This window comes from Ammospiza nelsoni, chromosome 14, assembly GCF_027579445.1.
Source record: "Ammospiza nelsoni isolate bAmmNel1 chromosome 14, bAmmNel1.pri, whole genome shotgun sequence".
Lineage (NCBI taxonomy): Eukaryota > Metazoa > Chordata > Aves > Passeriformes > Passerellidae > Ammospiza > Ammospiza nelsoni.
Window position 1 is genome coordinate 19,283,423 of NC_080646.1, and position 13,535 is coordinate 19,296,957.

General features: G+C 40.2%; 1 protein-coding gene across 1 annotated transcript in view; it reads left to right on the forward strand.

Moving 5' to 3' along the window:
* The first annotated feature begins 468 nt into the window (after nucleotides 1-468).
* The window catches only part of VPS13C (vacuolar protein sorting 13 homolog C), a 75,678-nt gene continuing 62,611 nt past the window's right edge, over nucleotides 469-13,535 (forward strand). The window contains exons 1-11 of the mRNA XM_059481918.1: nucleotides 469-568; nucleotides 2,101-2,144; nucleotides 3,133-3,175; nucleotides 3,881-3,976; nucleotides 4,705-4,806; nucleotides 7,180-7,242; nucleotides 8,865-8,930; nucleotides 10,666-10,775; nucleotides 11,611-11,670; nucleotides 12,234-12,293; nucleotides 13,041-13,121. Of these exons, the coding sequence (XP_059337901.1) occupies nucleotides 469-568; nucleotides 2,101-2,144; nucleotides 3,133-3,175; nucleotides 3,881-3,976; nucleotides 4,705-4,806; nucleotides 7,180-7,242; nucleotides 8,865-8,930; nucleotides 10,666-10,775; nucleotides 11,611-11,670; nucleotides 12,234-12,293; nucleotides 13,041-13,121 (825 nt within the window). The remainder of the gene's footprint in view (nucleotides 569-2,100; nucleotides 2,145-3,132; nucleotides 3,176-3,880; nucleotides 3,977-4,704; nucleotides 4,807-7,179; nucleotides 7,243-8,864; nucleotides 8,931-10,665; nucleotides 10,776-11,610; nucleotides 11,671-12,233; nucleotides 12,294-13,040; nucleotides 13,122-13,535) is intronic.

Genomic DNA, 13,535 nt, shown 5'->3' on the forward strand with positions numbered 1-13,535 from the left:
CGATGCCGGTGCCGGGACGGTGCCTGCGGGTGAGGAGCCGGGCCGCGGTGCCGGTGCCGGGACGGCGCCCGCAGCCGCTCCTCCCTCACGTGGTTTCCTGGCGCCGCGAAGCGCCGGGGGAGCCGCGGATCCGCGCCGCAAGGGGGCGCCGTGTGCCGCCCATCGACTCCGCCCCGCTCCGCGCGCTCCTTCGGCCCCGCGGCTCCGAGCGCTGGCGGCGGGTTTGGGATCCCCCACGGCCGCCCGGGGTCTGTCCATGCCCGGCACGGCAGCCGCTCAGCCGCTCCGCCGCTCCGAGTTCCCCCACGCCCCCCACCTCCGCACCCCGGCAGGCGCTGGGCTGCGCCCCGCCCCGTCAGCTGACTGCCGGGGGCGCGCCCGCGCTGGATCACGCCGCGCTCGCCGCCCCCTCCCCTGCGCTCCGCTCCCCTCCCAGCCGGCGGCCGCGGCTGAGGGGCCGCCTACGCCATGGTGCTGGAATCCGTGGTGGCGGATCTGCTAAACCGCTTCCTGGGAGACTATGTGGAGAACCTGAACAAGTCTCAGCTCAAGCTGGGCATATGGGGGGGTAAGGAGCCCCTTCCCTCTGCCGCTCCCGGGCCGCCGGTTTCACTGGGGATAGGGTCTCGCTGGCCGCGGTTACCCTGTGAGGGGTGTGTGGGCCGTGCGAGAACCGACCCCTCTGAGGGGCGGGCGCTGGGTTGGCGGCCCCCTGTGAGCAGAAGGCGAGTTCCGGGGCTGCGGCCCTCCGAGACGGACTGTCGGACGGACTGTCGGTGTGTGGCCGCACAGTCCCCGCTCCCTTGGAGCACCGTCGCTCCTTGTGTGCCCGTGGTCCCTGGCGCCCCTTCCCTGGCGTCGGTCTGTGGGGCGGGGGCAGGGGCGCACGGCGCTGGTCTCGGAGCGCTTCGAGGGAGGAAACCAGCGATAAACCCCTTGGTTTTTCTCCTATTCCTTCTCTCGGGTGCTGGGTGGAAGCACGATGGTGCTGTTGTGTCTGTGGGCGGGCTCATGGCGCAGTGCCCCGGGTGGCGGGAGCGCGGGGTGCCGGGGCAGCTGATGGGGTGCTTGGGCAGCCGTGTATTCCAGTTATCGGTGTAAACAATGCGTGTTAAACAGGGGTGCTTGGGCAGCCGTGTATTCCAGTTATCGGTGTAAACAATGCGTGTTAAACAGGGGTGCTTGGGCAGCCGTGTATTCCAGTTATCGGTGTAAACAATGCGTGTTAAACAGGGGTGCTTGGACAGCCGTGTATTCCAGTTATCGGTGTAAATTAAACAGGGGTGCTTGGGCAGCCGTGTATTTCAGTTATCGGTGTAAATAACGCGTGTTAAACAGCCAGGATAGTGCGGGCGCCTGGAGTAGCTGTTCTCGGTGAATGTATCACAACATTTCCGTTCGCTGCGCTGTAGTCATGTAGAAAACCGGCTGAAGTGCTGCCTAGGGAAGCTGGCTGGTTTAGGTGCCTTCCCTAGGTAGGTCATCACCTTATTTTTGCTCGTCATGGTTGTACGTATTTTAGCATTTATGCAATGTTAATACCTATACTTCAAATGGAATATAGCTCTAAGGAATCCGACATGAAAGCACTAAGAGGTATATTATATGGGCTTTCCTCGGGTATAATTCTGTGCCAGTATTTCATTTAGAAATCCTATTACGTTGTTTGTTTCAGGAAAAGTTAATGTGTTTGTGAAAGTAGGCATGTGTTTTTGTGGCTCTGTGATTCATGATTTTTCTTTGATGTGAAATCATGTAAAACAAGATACCATTTTCCAAGTCTACCCTACATTCTTAGAAGTGCAGTTGTCATTCACTGAGTAATAAGAAAGGCTTCCTAATCTTGTGGGTGTATTTAATAGAGTAGAAACATGTTGACGTCTAAGTTGGTGATGTTTTTATCATCTCTTCCAACTGAAATTTTTTCTATAACCCATGTTTAGTGCCTCTTACAAATTACATGTTTATTGTGCTATTCTGTAATGGAATAAGGTTTTCAGGTTTTATTCATAAGTACTTGGTAGGATTGTGGTTGTGTTCTTTTTTCCAACATAAGTAATACTTGAAATAATTCTGTACTTCTCCCTTTCTTCTAAACAGGTAATGTGGCACTTGACAATTTACAAATCAAGGAGAATGCATTGGTAAGTATCCTAAAAACTTCAAATTGCTTTTATGGGTCTGAAGACTGAGGCTTAGGATAAAATGTTGCTCACTGTAGTCTCACAAACGGATGCACTGAGTTATTTTTGACTGGTATAGGAAGTAAGTTCTTGGTTAACTCCTTCTAATTTTGCTCATTTTACTGGAACAGGGAAAGAAAAGCTGTGGTTGAAAAACAAGAAGTAACTTGCATTAAGTTCCCATAATCTTGTCTGGAAAAACAAATGCCTTGGCTAATTTTCATGTTCTTTAATTTGGCTAATGAACATCTCTACTACTGGGAGAATCTTACTCCAAAATTTAATGTGTTTCAACTTTACTAAAGAGAACTGTTACTCTTCTGTGCATTGAAAACACATTGGGTCTTTATATGACCTGATCACTGACTTCTCTTTGTTATTTGAAAGTTTCATAATTTGCTTGTCCATTTCATCCATTCCTCATGGCTTTGTGGTACTTCAAATCTCTTGCTACAAATATCTTCATGTCTAGTAGATAGGAAAGGAAAGAAGTGTTACTTTGTACACACCTTTCCTTCTTGTGGGGATGGATTCAGATTCCAGCAGTGCTGATGTAGAAAAATGCAGAGTCACGTGTGTGAGTGACCAGAGCTGAGAGTGAGCTGAGACCAAATTGAGAACATAAAGTAAGGGGTGGTTCTGACAGCCTTACAATTTCAGTGTGTTAGATTTCCATGCAAAAGTTATTATCAGAAGGTCAGTATTGAGCACCACTTTTAGAGAAGTAGCCTACTCTTGAAAAAGAAGGGATCAAAGGAATATGATATGGTCCAGTTCTTTTTTCCTCTAGTTTGCCTGTCTGCTGCTGTCTTGTTTTCCTTCTAAGATTTTCCAGTAGAAAAGAAGTAGCTTTTAATTTATGTATGTAAATAAAGTACTTTGCAAATATAATTTAAATATATTTGATTTTTACTACTTCTGTTTAATACTTTATTTTTGTCATTTACAGAGTGAACTGGATGTACCTTTTAGAATAAAAGTTGGTCAGATAGGTAAGTTTTGGTTCCAACACAACAATTGCAGTGGAAATTTTAATATAGGCTGTAAGGTCAGTCTTGCCTCTGAATTTCTTTTATCAAGCTTTCTTAAGTGTAATTATACTCACTGTTGAAACTGGCATAGAAATTCAACTTGACTGCCATTGATGGTATCTGGCAAACCCTGTTTGTGTAACTTTACAGATTGATATGAAAAACACATCTGAGAGGTTCTTCCTGGAGACAGGAATGATTGAGGGAGCTGTTTAGTGTAGACAGAGAAACTGACAAATATGCCAAAGGTTTTGGAACTCTTAGATTTTTTTTTTTTTTTTTTGTAAACTTCTTTCCCTGGTATTCATCATTGGTTTTTCACATGAAACATTTTTAGGAGATTTATATATGTGTCGTATTTTTTCTTCTCCTTCCTGGTAAAATCATATTCATCCCAGTGAATTGAACTTCAGTCATGATCTCAGGTTTTGATTTGAAGTATTCTGACTCAGACTGTGACTTCATGCTTAAAATCATTGCTTATGTTTCCTGTGTATGTATTTTATCACTTCAAGGGCTTTATAAAATGTTCATGTCCGTGTGGTTTCTCCTAACCTTCTATCAAGATAGAGGACCAGTGCTCTTTAATGGTGGAGGTGTTCTTTGGACCAAGCACAGAACTGAGTGAGATGTTTGTTTTGATGTAACTGTATCTGCTTTGTTTAGATAAACTTACTCTGAAGATTCCTTGGAAGAATCTCTATGGGGAGGCAGTTGTTGCAACTCTAGAAGGCTTGTATCTTCTGATAGTTCCTGGAGCAAGTATGTCAACTTCTCAGCAACAGTTAAATAATGGAAGAGAAAAATATCCAAGGGTACCATGTAAATGAGTCTAGAATAGCAAGTAGTTCGTGTGAGCCACCATTTTTACATTCTGCTCCTCAGGGAAGTTTCTACACATATGCTGGCAATTTAGTAGAAGGGTGGGAGAAAACAGCACTTGTTGCTTTTATGGAGATCCTTGGTTGTATGCATTCCAAGTTCAATTCAACAGCCAAGTTTCCTCTAAAATGTGCTTATCCTGAATCCAGCTTTGTGGCATGGTTTAGATCTTTAGCTGTTTATCTGCTGCTAAATGATAACAGTCAAAGTAGTAATTCCATTTGTATTGTGTGCAGGGAGAGGGAAGAGGGTCAAAGAACTTTATTAGTTTTCTCTGAAATCAGAACCTCTGGTGTGATGAGAAAACTTGCAGGTTCCTGGGGCATGAAATATATGTATAGAAGAACTTGAAAAATCTGTCTTATATTGCACAGACCACTCTTAGGAGTGTGAATTTCCATGGAAAATTTCTTCCTGTGAAATAGTGCATAATTGTGTAAAACCAGCAGTTTTGGAGGCTGCCTGCAGTGTTCAGCAATGAAAAAAGAATAGCCTTTCCCTCAAACAAGGTGTTTTGCAACATGATGTTGTATATGGTGTGCATTGCTTGATAATGCATTTATATAACTTGAGATTTAGGATTAATGCTCTCCCAACTTGGCTTACAGGTGTTAAATATGATGCAGAGAAGGAAGAAAAATACTTGCAGGATAATAAACAAAAGGAACTGGCAAGGATTGAGGAAGCCTTGCAGAAAGCAGCAGAAAAAGGTACTGAGTTAATGCAAATCTCCACTGGAATTTGAGGACTTAAGCTGTGCTGTGAAAGAAAACTCCTGGTTTCTAATTGACTTAACAAATTTAGTTTTTTCAAGCATCTAGCTAATCTTACCACAGTGCTTTGAAATGTCTTTTTACTCTAAAGCTTGAAAGAAATGTTATTTGTTTGTTTACCATTCATTTCTCCAGTCAGCTTCCCTGGGAAATGGGAATTTATTCATCTGGTATGTCTTTTATTTTTTTTTCCCTTGGTGCTTTAGGGGAACAGGACCATACAGAACGATAGAAAGTACATTGTGTGAGGGTAATGTTACCTTGCTTTAGCACCATAATAATAGATAGATGTTTAACCGTGTGGTTTAGAGGTGCAGGTAGGGTATTCTTTGATGAAAGGAACCTTTAAGGGGAAAGGTAAGGCTTTTAAACTTTTACTGCAATGATAATGCTTTTGTTCCAGTTTCTGCTGTGCTTTTATGATGCACTGAGTTTGGACTGGTTTGGTAAATGAGACTCTTGTGAGCAGGAAATAATTTATGACACAACAGAACAACTGATTATGAACAGGAACCTTTAGGAACCTTAAACTTTTGCTCTAGATCATAAAAAGTGTTAAGCTCTCAATTAAGTCCTGTTAACTTGTTTTGTGGTGGTGATTTTTTTTTTCTGTTTGCTTATATTGTCATAACCCATACCTTTAATAGAATTATGGTATCAGTTGGGCTTGTTTGGACAGAAACCAAGCTCAGAACCAGTGACAGGTAACTACTGTGTTGGTGGAAAAAGTTGGAGGGAAAAAAAAAACTTGTCACTGAAGGTTTGTCTGAATTGAGACCTATTTGTTGGCTTGTGTAATGCTTCTAAAGATGCATTTCTGTGATACTTGTAATGCTGCAACTCATGGAAAAGTTACTGGGAAAGAGATGATGCTTTCAACACTTGGAAAAAAGATAGTTTGGGTGTCATCTCTTTGCTCATTTAATTCTCCAGTTGTGGGATAGTCTGTGGCCTTTCTCCTGCTGTGCTGGTTTGAGAGGGACATGTGCAGTTTCCTTCAAATGGCAATCTGACAATCTGGCTGCAATGAAGAAAGGAGCTTTGCTTTTTTCTTGTCTTTAATATGCCAGAAAATATGTGAGGGCTAAGTGAATGAATTTTGCAGCCAATCAATTCCCTTGATACTGGGGGGAAGGAATGTTGGTAGAGGTTTAACCTCAGTTATGTAGCACATGGAGCCTGTACAGCAGCAGTGCTTCTGCCAATGCTCTTTGCACCAGTGGCAATAGCATGAAAGGAAAGAGAGATGAAAGGGTAAGATGAGCTTAACCTAATGAATGCTGCTTGAGGAATTCCAGTTCTGTAGCTTTATGTATTTAAGAATGAGTCTGTGTGTGTCTGGCAGTTTTCTTTCTCAAGAAAAACTTCATCCAGTGTTTGTAATGCTTTTGAAAAAAATCGTCATGGAAAAATGATGCTTTAGTAGTTAAGCTGGTTATATAAAGAATGGGAGTTAGATTTAGTCATGTTTTGCAGTTTTAAACTTTAAGCCTTGACAAGGAAAAGCAAGAGGATCATTTAAATTGGATTATTTTCTACTCTAACTTGAGAAGTTCTGTTATCCTGTGATCATATTTCAGTGGTAGCCATTTGTGTTTGTGGTGCTGTACTAGAATATTGTAATCAAGAGGACTTTAGTAAGTCCTGCATGAGCAGATCCTTTGCTTTTGCTAGATATAGAAATCTTGGAGCCCATGTTGCCCTACTGAACCATTAAATTCTATGAAATTCAGCTCTCTCTCTAGGCTTTTAAGAGCATGCACTAGCTGCTGGAAAGCTAGGAAATATCTTGAACAGAAAGTTGTCAGGGTTCATGAATTCTCACTTGTATTTTCTTTTCTGATTAATACTTGGTTTATGGTAACATGTTTGGAATCTTGATTCAGTCCTTAGATTTAAGAGTATAAATAGGCCTAGAGATATTTTTTTTTGAGATGCTATTCAAATACTGAGCCAAGTGGTCATGGCACTGTGTTGGTAAGGATGTGTGAGGGGGAAGTGGAAACTGCTGACACAAGCTGATGAAACTATTTTCTTTTTCTAAGCTGTTACAATCTATCAGACCTCATACATGGACACCAGAGGCTGCAGGTCTTTTGCTGGTTACGAGAAAAAGTGTCAATTGCATGATTTCCCTATGTAGGTAATCACTGAAAGTAGATATTCTGAAGTGAATTGGGCTGTCAGGTACTGTAATGGAAATACTGCTGTGTCATACAGATTTGATGAACTTAATATGAAATCACGAGTTGATTTCCTTCTTTTAAACCAAATGCATTTCTTTGGTTATTTGCTGCCGTGGGGAGCAAGGCGCCCATTCACAAGATTCCTTGTATGGGTTGGAGAGTCTGCTTTACAAGGACACCAAGCCTGGTGGGTATGCATGGTTAGTCACATTTTATACATGCATGATGTATAAATGCATGGCAGTTGAGGTTTTTAAATTCCCCCCTCTCCAAAGCAGCCAAAGGTAGAGGTGAAAAAACAATACTTGTTTGGTGAACATCCACACATTGGTGGTTCTAGAAATAAGATTTTAATGAATATGGATTCAAGTAGAATCTTGAAATGACTTAGTCCCTTTTTTAATTGAGTGGCTGTTTCAGAAGATTAGGAGTCCACTTAGATTTCTATCAGTCATGTTGAGCTCAAGAATGTTACAAAATGCTGACAATATTCTACTATGATTTTACAACACCATCTTTAGCTGTTTGGAGAGTAATTACCCTTACTTAATGTGTCTGGGCTTAAGATAAAGGAAGTCCAGGCTGTCTTGAGCAAAATGAACTCTAGCAGGTTGAAGGCATTAGCATGCTTTCCCCTGCTTCTCTTTATTTGCATTGCTCTCAAATTAGGCAAGGAAGCAGCTTCCCTTGAAGTTCAGGGGAACTTTTGTTTTTTGTACATGCTTTATTTTTAACTTCTGAAACCTGATTTTCAGAAATTTACACTTGGCCAAAGTTTCTTGCTTGAGCTGTTGTCTGAGCACAGGTTTAAAGTGAGCTTAAAAACATACATTTAGTGTAGGAATGTGCTCAGTTTCTCCATAGTAATGGATGTGGGTGAAGAAGTGGAATATCCTGTTTCCTTAGTTTTTTCATACATGGGACTGAAAGCCTGAGACCTGCAAATTCATTAGTAAGTGAGGGAAGCTGCCCTTTTAAAGTAACCTTGATAAAGGATTACTTGTAGTGCTAAAAGGAACTATGCAAAATAAAATGTTTCTATTTGTCTAGTTTTTCCTTTTATTATTTATGTTGTGACCACCTTACCTGCAAGACAGGTTGAAATCTTGGCAGGCAATTTCCCTCCTTTGTTTGAACAGGCTTGCAAATGACATCAAGGTGTTCCCCATGGTTAGGTTAGGTACACTGTTAAACTTACTTCCTTCTTGCTTTGTGGGATACACCCTTCCCATGCTCCAACCCCATAAAGATAAGCACAAGCAGCACTATTGCTGAATTATTTTTGCTGGGATGGCCAGAGGAGGAAAACAAACAGTGCAGTTCACCAAACTGGTTTTCTTCAGAATTGTGGAGAAGCATGAGCATCATTTAAATAATGAAATGGTTGTGATTGTGTGGGTTGTAAAATGTGTGTTAATAATGGAATTTCATTTCATGTACAGCTTTTAGAATCATCATTTTTGTATGTCTTTTTTGTGGTTACTGGATTTGTTCTTTTAGAGTTGATTATCATGAGAATCCTGTTGAAAAGTGCTCTTTGGGTTTCCACATACATCTGTATCTTAACTTGAAAATTATGTCCTTGCATGGTGGAAGCCTCTTCTAGATGTATATTTTATGCTATGTGACGTAGCTGATTGTTTGCTTACCACAGCTGCAATTCTTGAAAAGCTTTTAATGTCACCTTCTAAGCCATTATGCTTTAAGACAGGCTAAACCTTCTTCCATATTTTCTTATGCTTTCTTACATTTCTGCTTTACTAACTTGAATTTTATCCTTTTTCCAAAAAATTGCTTGCATTACAAAAGGACGTAAGCGTAAAAAGTACAAAAAGCATTTTAAGAGACCCTTTAGAGGTCGTGATCACTCAAAAGGTGGGTAACAGTTATGGCTTTTAACTTTAAGGCTTCTTTTTGCTTTCTGTTTGGATTAATTTTTAACAGCCTTGGCTGTCTATCCAGTGAGACCTTTTCCTCCTGTTTGAAAGAGAGGTTATAAATTGGAGAGAGCTCTTTCTGCTGTTCATGTTCTCTGGAGCCAGTGAGGCTGAAGAGAGTCCTTGTTTCTCTTTACCTGGATAGGTGTGCTTGTTCCTTTAATTTGAGCTAGCTGTAGTATTTGCAGCAGAACTGTAAACTAGTGGCATTTCACAGTGACTGTTGGAAAAACTACTTGTGCAACTTAACACTTGTTTGTCTGATTTTTATAAGATTCCAGTAATAGGTAAAGAAAACCTGAAACTGCTGCTATAGCAGTAAGCAGTCTTTTTTTATCACCTTTTAGCTCTGTTCCAAATAACTGCTGTAGTGCTATGACATATTTAAACAGGAATGAAGCTGATGTTGTTCCCCAAGAGGATAATCACTGTCTACAAACACCAAGCCATGCAGGATTGAGCATTAGCATGTGTGTAAGGATTGCCATGTCCCATGTGGTTGTGTTGTGTATTTGGTCTTGGAGGAAGCTGCAGCTGTACACAGATTTGCAGTTGGAGAGAAAACCTTGTGGAGACCCAAGATAAGCTCTGCAAGGTGTCACACACATTGCTGCTGGTAGCTGCATGTGGCTGCAAAAATGTTCATGGGTTCCTTGCACTTGGAGATCATGAAGCTTCGATAAGGGCTTCTGTCTTTTTTTTTTTTTAGTCAGTTAATTGGAGGAAATGTGTGTGGCATATAAAAGTGATACAATGTTTCTGTTTTTTCTGAGTTCCTGACTAATTTTTTGATTGAAATCTAATGCTCTCTTGACTGAAACTCTTATATCATGTTCAGTAGTGAAATCTTCATTTTTAAGCAGATTTCCTGAACCTCTGAAAGCTTTTAAAAAAAATTCTCATTTTTTAAGCAGGATGTACAAAGTTAGGTACCTGCTTTGTTCCGTTTTTTGCATATGTAAAATGTTAGAAATAGTTGAAGTAAGCTGAGTGAAAACCTGTAGTCCTTATTTTTATCTATAGCCATGACTATTTCTTCAACTTGAGCCATCTGTAGCATTTCCAGCAAAAATGTATGAGCTTGGTAGGCTGATCAGTGGCATTTGCTGGAATTGCCATGTTGTAGGGAGGGTACTGAACGCAGCAGTGCAGGCTGTAAAGGCAGCTGGAGGAAAAGCAGCTCACTGATCCAGCCAAACTTCAGGTGAAATGCTGAAACACAGCCTGAGATGGTAGAGCCATATCACTAGAGTGAAATAATGAGGGATTGTAAATATTACTCCTTGCATGTATTATTCCAGGGTATTTTGTGTTAAAGTATTCTGTCTTACTCATTTGCTTCTTGAAACCCCTCACTGAGGTACTTTTAAGAGAGAACCTTTTACCTTAGAAGGAGTATATTAATCCAGAACCTGCTGTGTGCCAAACTGTTTTGACTGAAATTTAGACAGGTACTTTCGTGTGTTTAAGTTGTGCATGGGCAGCTAATATCACATCTTCAGAATACAGATGTGCAGAAAAGGAAAAAAAAAAAAAAGTAATCTAAATAAGTGAAAACTGTAGTGTTAATTTAGAAGAAATATTACATTTACATTGATGTAGTTGTTGGTGTAATGAAATTCAGGATGCAATTATTACACTAAATAATGACTTTTTAAAAATTATTCTTCTAGACAAACCAAAGGAAGAGAAGAAGGATACTTTCTTAGAAAAGCTTGCAACTCAAGTTATAAAAAATGTACAAGTCAAAATCACAGGCATTCATGTTAAATACGAAGATGATGTAAGTAACTGGGACATATTGTCTTCATTTTTAATTGGACTTCAATGCATTTCTGATTCTGTTGTCCATAGAGAAACTGTATTTGCCACCTTGAAAAAGTTGCTGTGGTTTCTTCTGCACTACTTCAAATAAGTTGCCCCAGATATGACTGAATGCCAGAAATATGGATATGGGGAACAGATGTTCTCTTTGCCCTTGTCCAGTGCTGCCTTGCTCACCGAATGTGGGCAGTGTCTGTTCTCACACATTGCTGCATGCAGTGGATGCACAGAGTTTTTCAGTGTCCTGGGCAGAGTCCAGAAGGGCAGAAGCTGAAGGGTTTACAGATGGGTCTGAAGGCAAACTGTTAAAAACACTTAAATGAAAAACTAGAATGTTTGTTTATATGAACCAAACTGGAATTACTAGTTTTACCTTCCTGTAGTAAAATGATTAAGCGGTTTGTTATGAAACGATTGAGTTTAAAAGAAAAGCACTGGATAAGAGGGTATTTCTCAAACCTTTCTTTGGGACTGTTTTCAGAGACACTAAAGTTAAAGAAGTGCATATCATAAAGTGATATAGATTACTGAGATGTGGTACTCTAATTTTAATTTTTTTTCCTGTATGATGATGTTAGAATCCAAAAGAAAATTTTCAGTTTGAATTGAAGTCCTGAGTCTATACACTACAGCCATATTAATTTGGCCTATCTTAGTGGGTTCCAGTAATGTTTCAGTTGGATTAACTAAGCAAAGGAAGTTGCTCAGAACAGTTCAGGATTTCAGTCGACTTTAAAGGCTACGTTTGTCTGCAGCAAGAAAAATAAATACCTTTTACTTTTCTATTTTTGTAGATCACAGACCCACAGTGCCCGATTTCCTTGGGAATGACGTTGGGGGAGCTGAGTTTACTGGTAATGTGTGTGTGACTGCCTGTTCTTGTGTGTTGTTTGCTTGTTTTGGAGTAGCAGAAAGGAAAAGAAACATAATAAGGAAATACAGAGACAGTGTCCATACAGCTGGAACTGAAGACAATCTTTTATTCATGCAGATAGACAGGCAGTATGAGCAAGCAGAAGGGAAGAGGATTGAGGACCATAACACTTTCTGAGAGTTGGTGATTTGTTCTAGTGATCTGAGTGACCTTTGAAACTGGGCAGGTTATATCCAGGCATAGTAAATGAGGGCAAACATTGCATCATGGTGATCAAGAGTTTGGTGTTTTGCCAGGAATTTTGAGAAATGGGGAGTGAAAATTTCAGCTAACCTCTCTTTGCCTTAGCTGTTAAGCATTTTGTGGGTAGGATGAGGAGTTGAATATCAAAGTATGAAAGTAAACTGACAGATTTTTGTATGTTATCTTGATGTGTGTGTATGCAGAAAAACTGGATGCATTTGTTGCTTGGAAGCATAGGATAAACCCACAAATATGTTAGCTAAGATGCACAAAATTGCTTTTATCACTTTGAACTTTTAGACAACAAACGAGAACTGGACACCTTCCATTCTGAATGAAGCTGCAAAAATAATATACAAGGTAATGTATTGTGGTTTTTTTTCCTACACAGGTGAAGAAAGCAAGTGATCTTGAAGACTAGTAAACCTGGGGCTCTAAATGAAGTTGGAAAATAGTTTACTTTTTGAATTCTCCTGTTTTTCTTTATTTTTGATGTAGTTTAAGCACAAGTAGAGCACAAATGACTGTTTTTTATGCAAGGCATAAAGTTAAACAAACTCCATTGTTTAAATAATTTATGTTGAATGTGAATGCCCCTTGTTCAATGCACTATACAGCAAGCCTGAGTGGAAGCTGTGATTTCAAACATGTTGTCAAATTACCATTTCCTAATCTAATTTGAATTCCTAGTGTAATTGGGATTCTGGGAGCTAAGCAGTTTCTCTGTTCTCCCTGCCCACCTCCTGAACCATCCCCAAGCCTGTGCAGAAAGGAGTACACAGAGATCTAAGGAATTATAGGAACAATCTAAGAAGGATTTAATAGTCTTGGCTTCTTCATTAGGCCAAGTACCAGTTTTGTGCACCCTTGCCCTTGTAATCCAGGGTCATGTTTAACAGATGTGCATGAATGTGTGCTTAAAGAACTTGCAATTCAATTATCATTTCAAAATAGTATTGTCAGATTAAATACATCTCAATCCTAATGGTTCATTTGCTGTCTCATCTGCTTTCATATGTTTTCTATTTTCACAAATGGAAGGCTGTATTTGTAGGATGGGTTGAATACAGAGTATGCAGTTTGTTGCATGTTTTCTTTCCTGTGCAGCTTTTGTGCCTGGACAGCCTCAGTGCTTATTGGAACATACACAGCAAAATGTATTATCATGGCTCCCGTGAACAAATACTGGTAATGTGGAAGAAAATGCATTAATTACTATATTGTCTGGCTCTTGTAGTATTCAAAACTACACCACACTGATTTCTACCCCATTCCTCACACTTATGGTCACTGTATTCAGGGTCATTTGTTAATCCATTGCACTATTGTTAATTATTTTGTGAACCTCATTTGTTATCAACCCCTATAGGGTGATATGATATATTTTTCACCATTGTGTTTATAAAGGTGCTCTATGTGCCCTTGTACAGTACTACTACTTACCCTTTTTCTTTTGTGCTCATCTTTATGAATACCTTTATTTTTGTTTTATTTTGTCCTTAACAAATAATGTACTTAACCCAAGTTAATGTACTTAACTTGGGTCTAACATCAAAGATGGAATCAAAACTGTGCAGTGCTTAAAACCATCCAGCTAAGAAC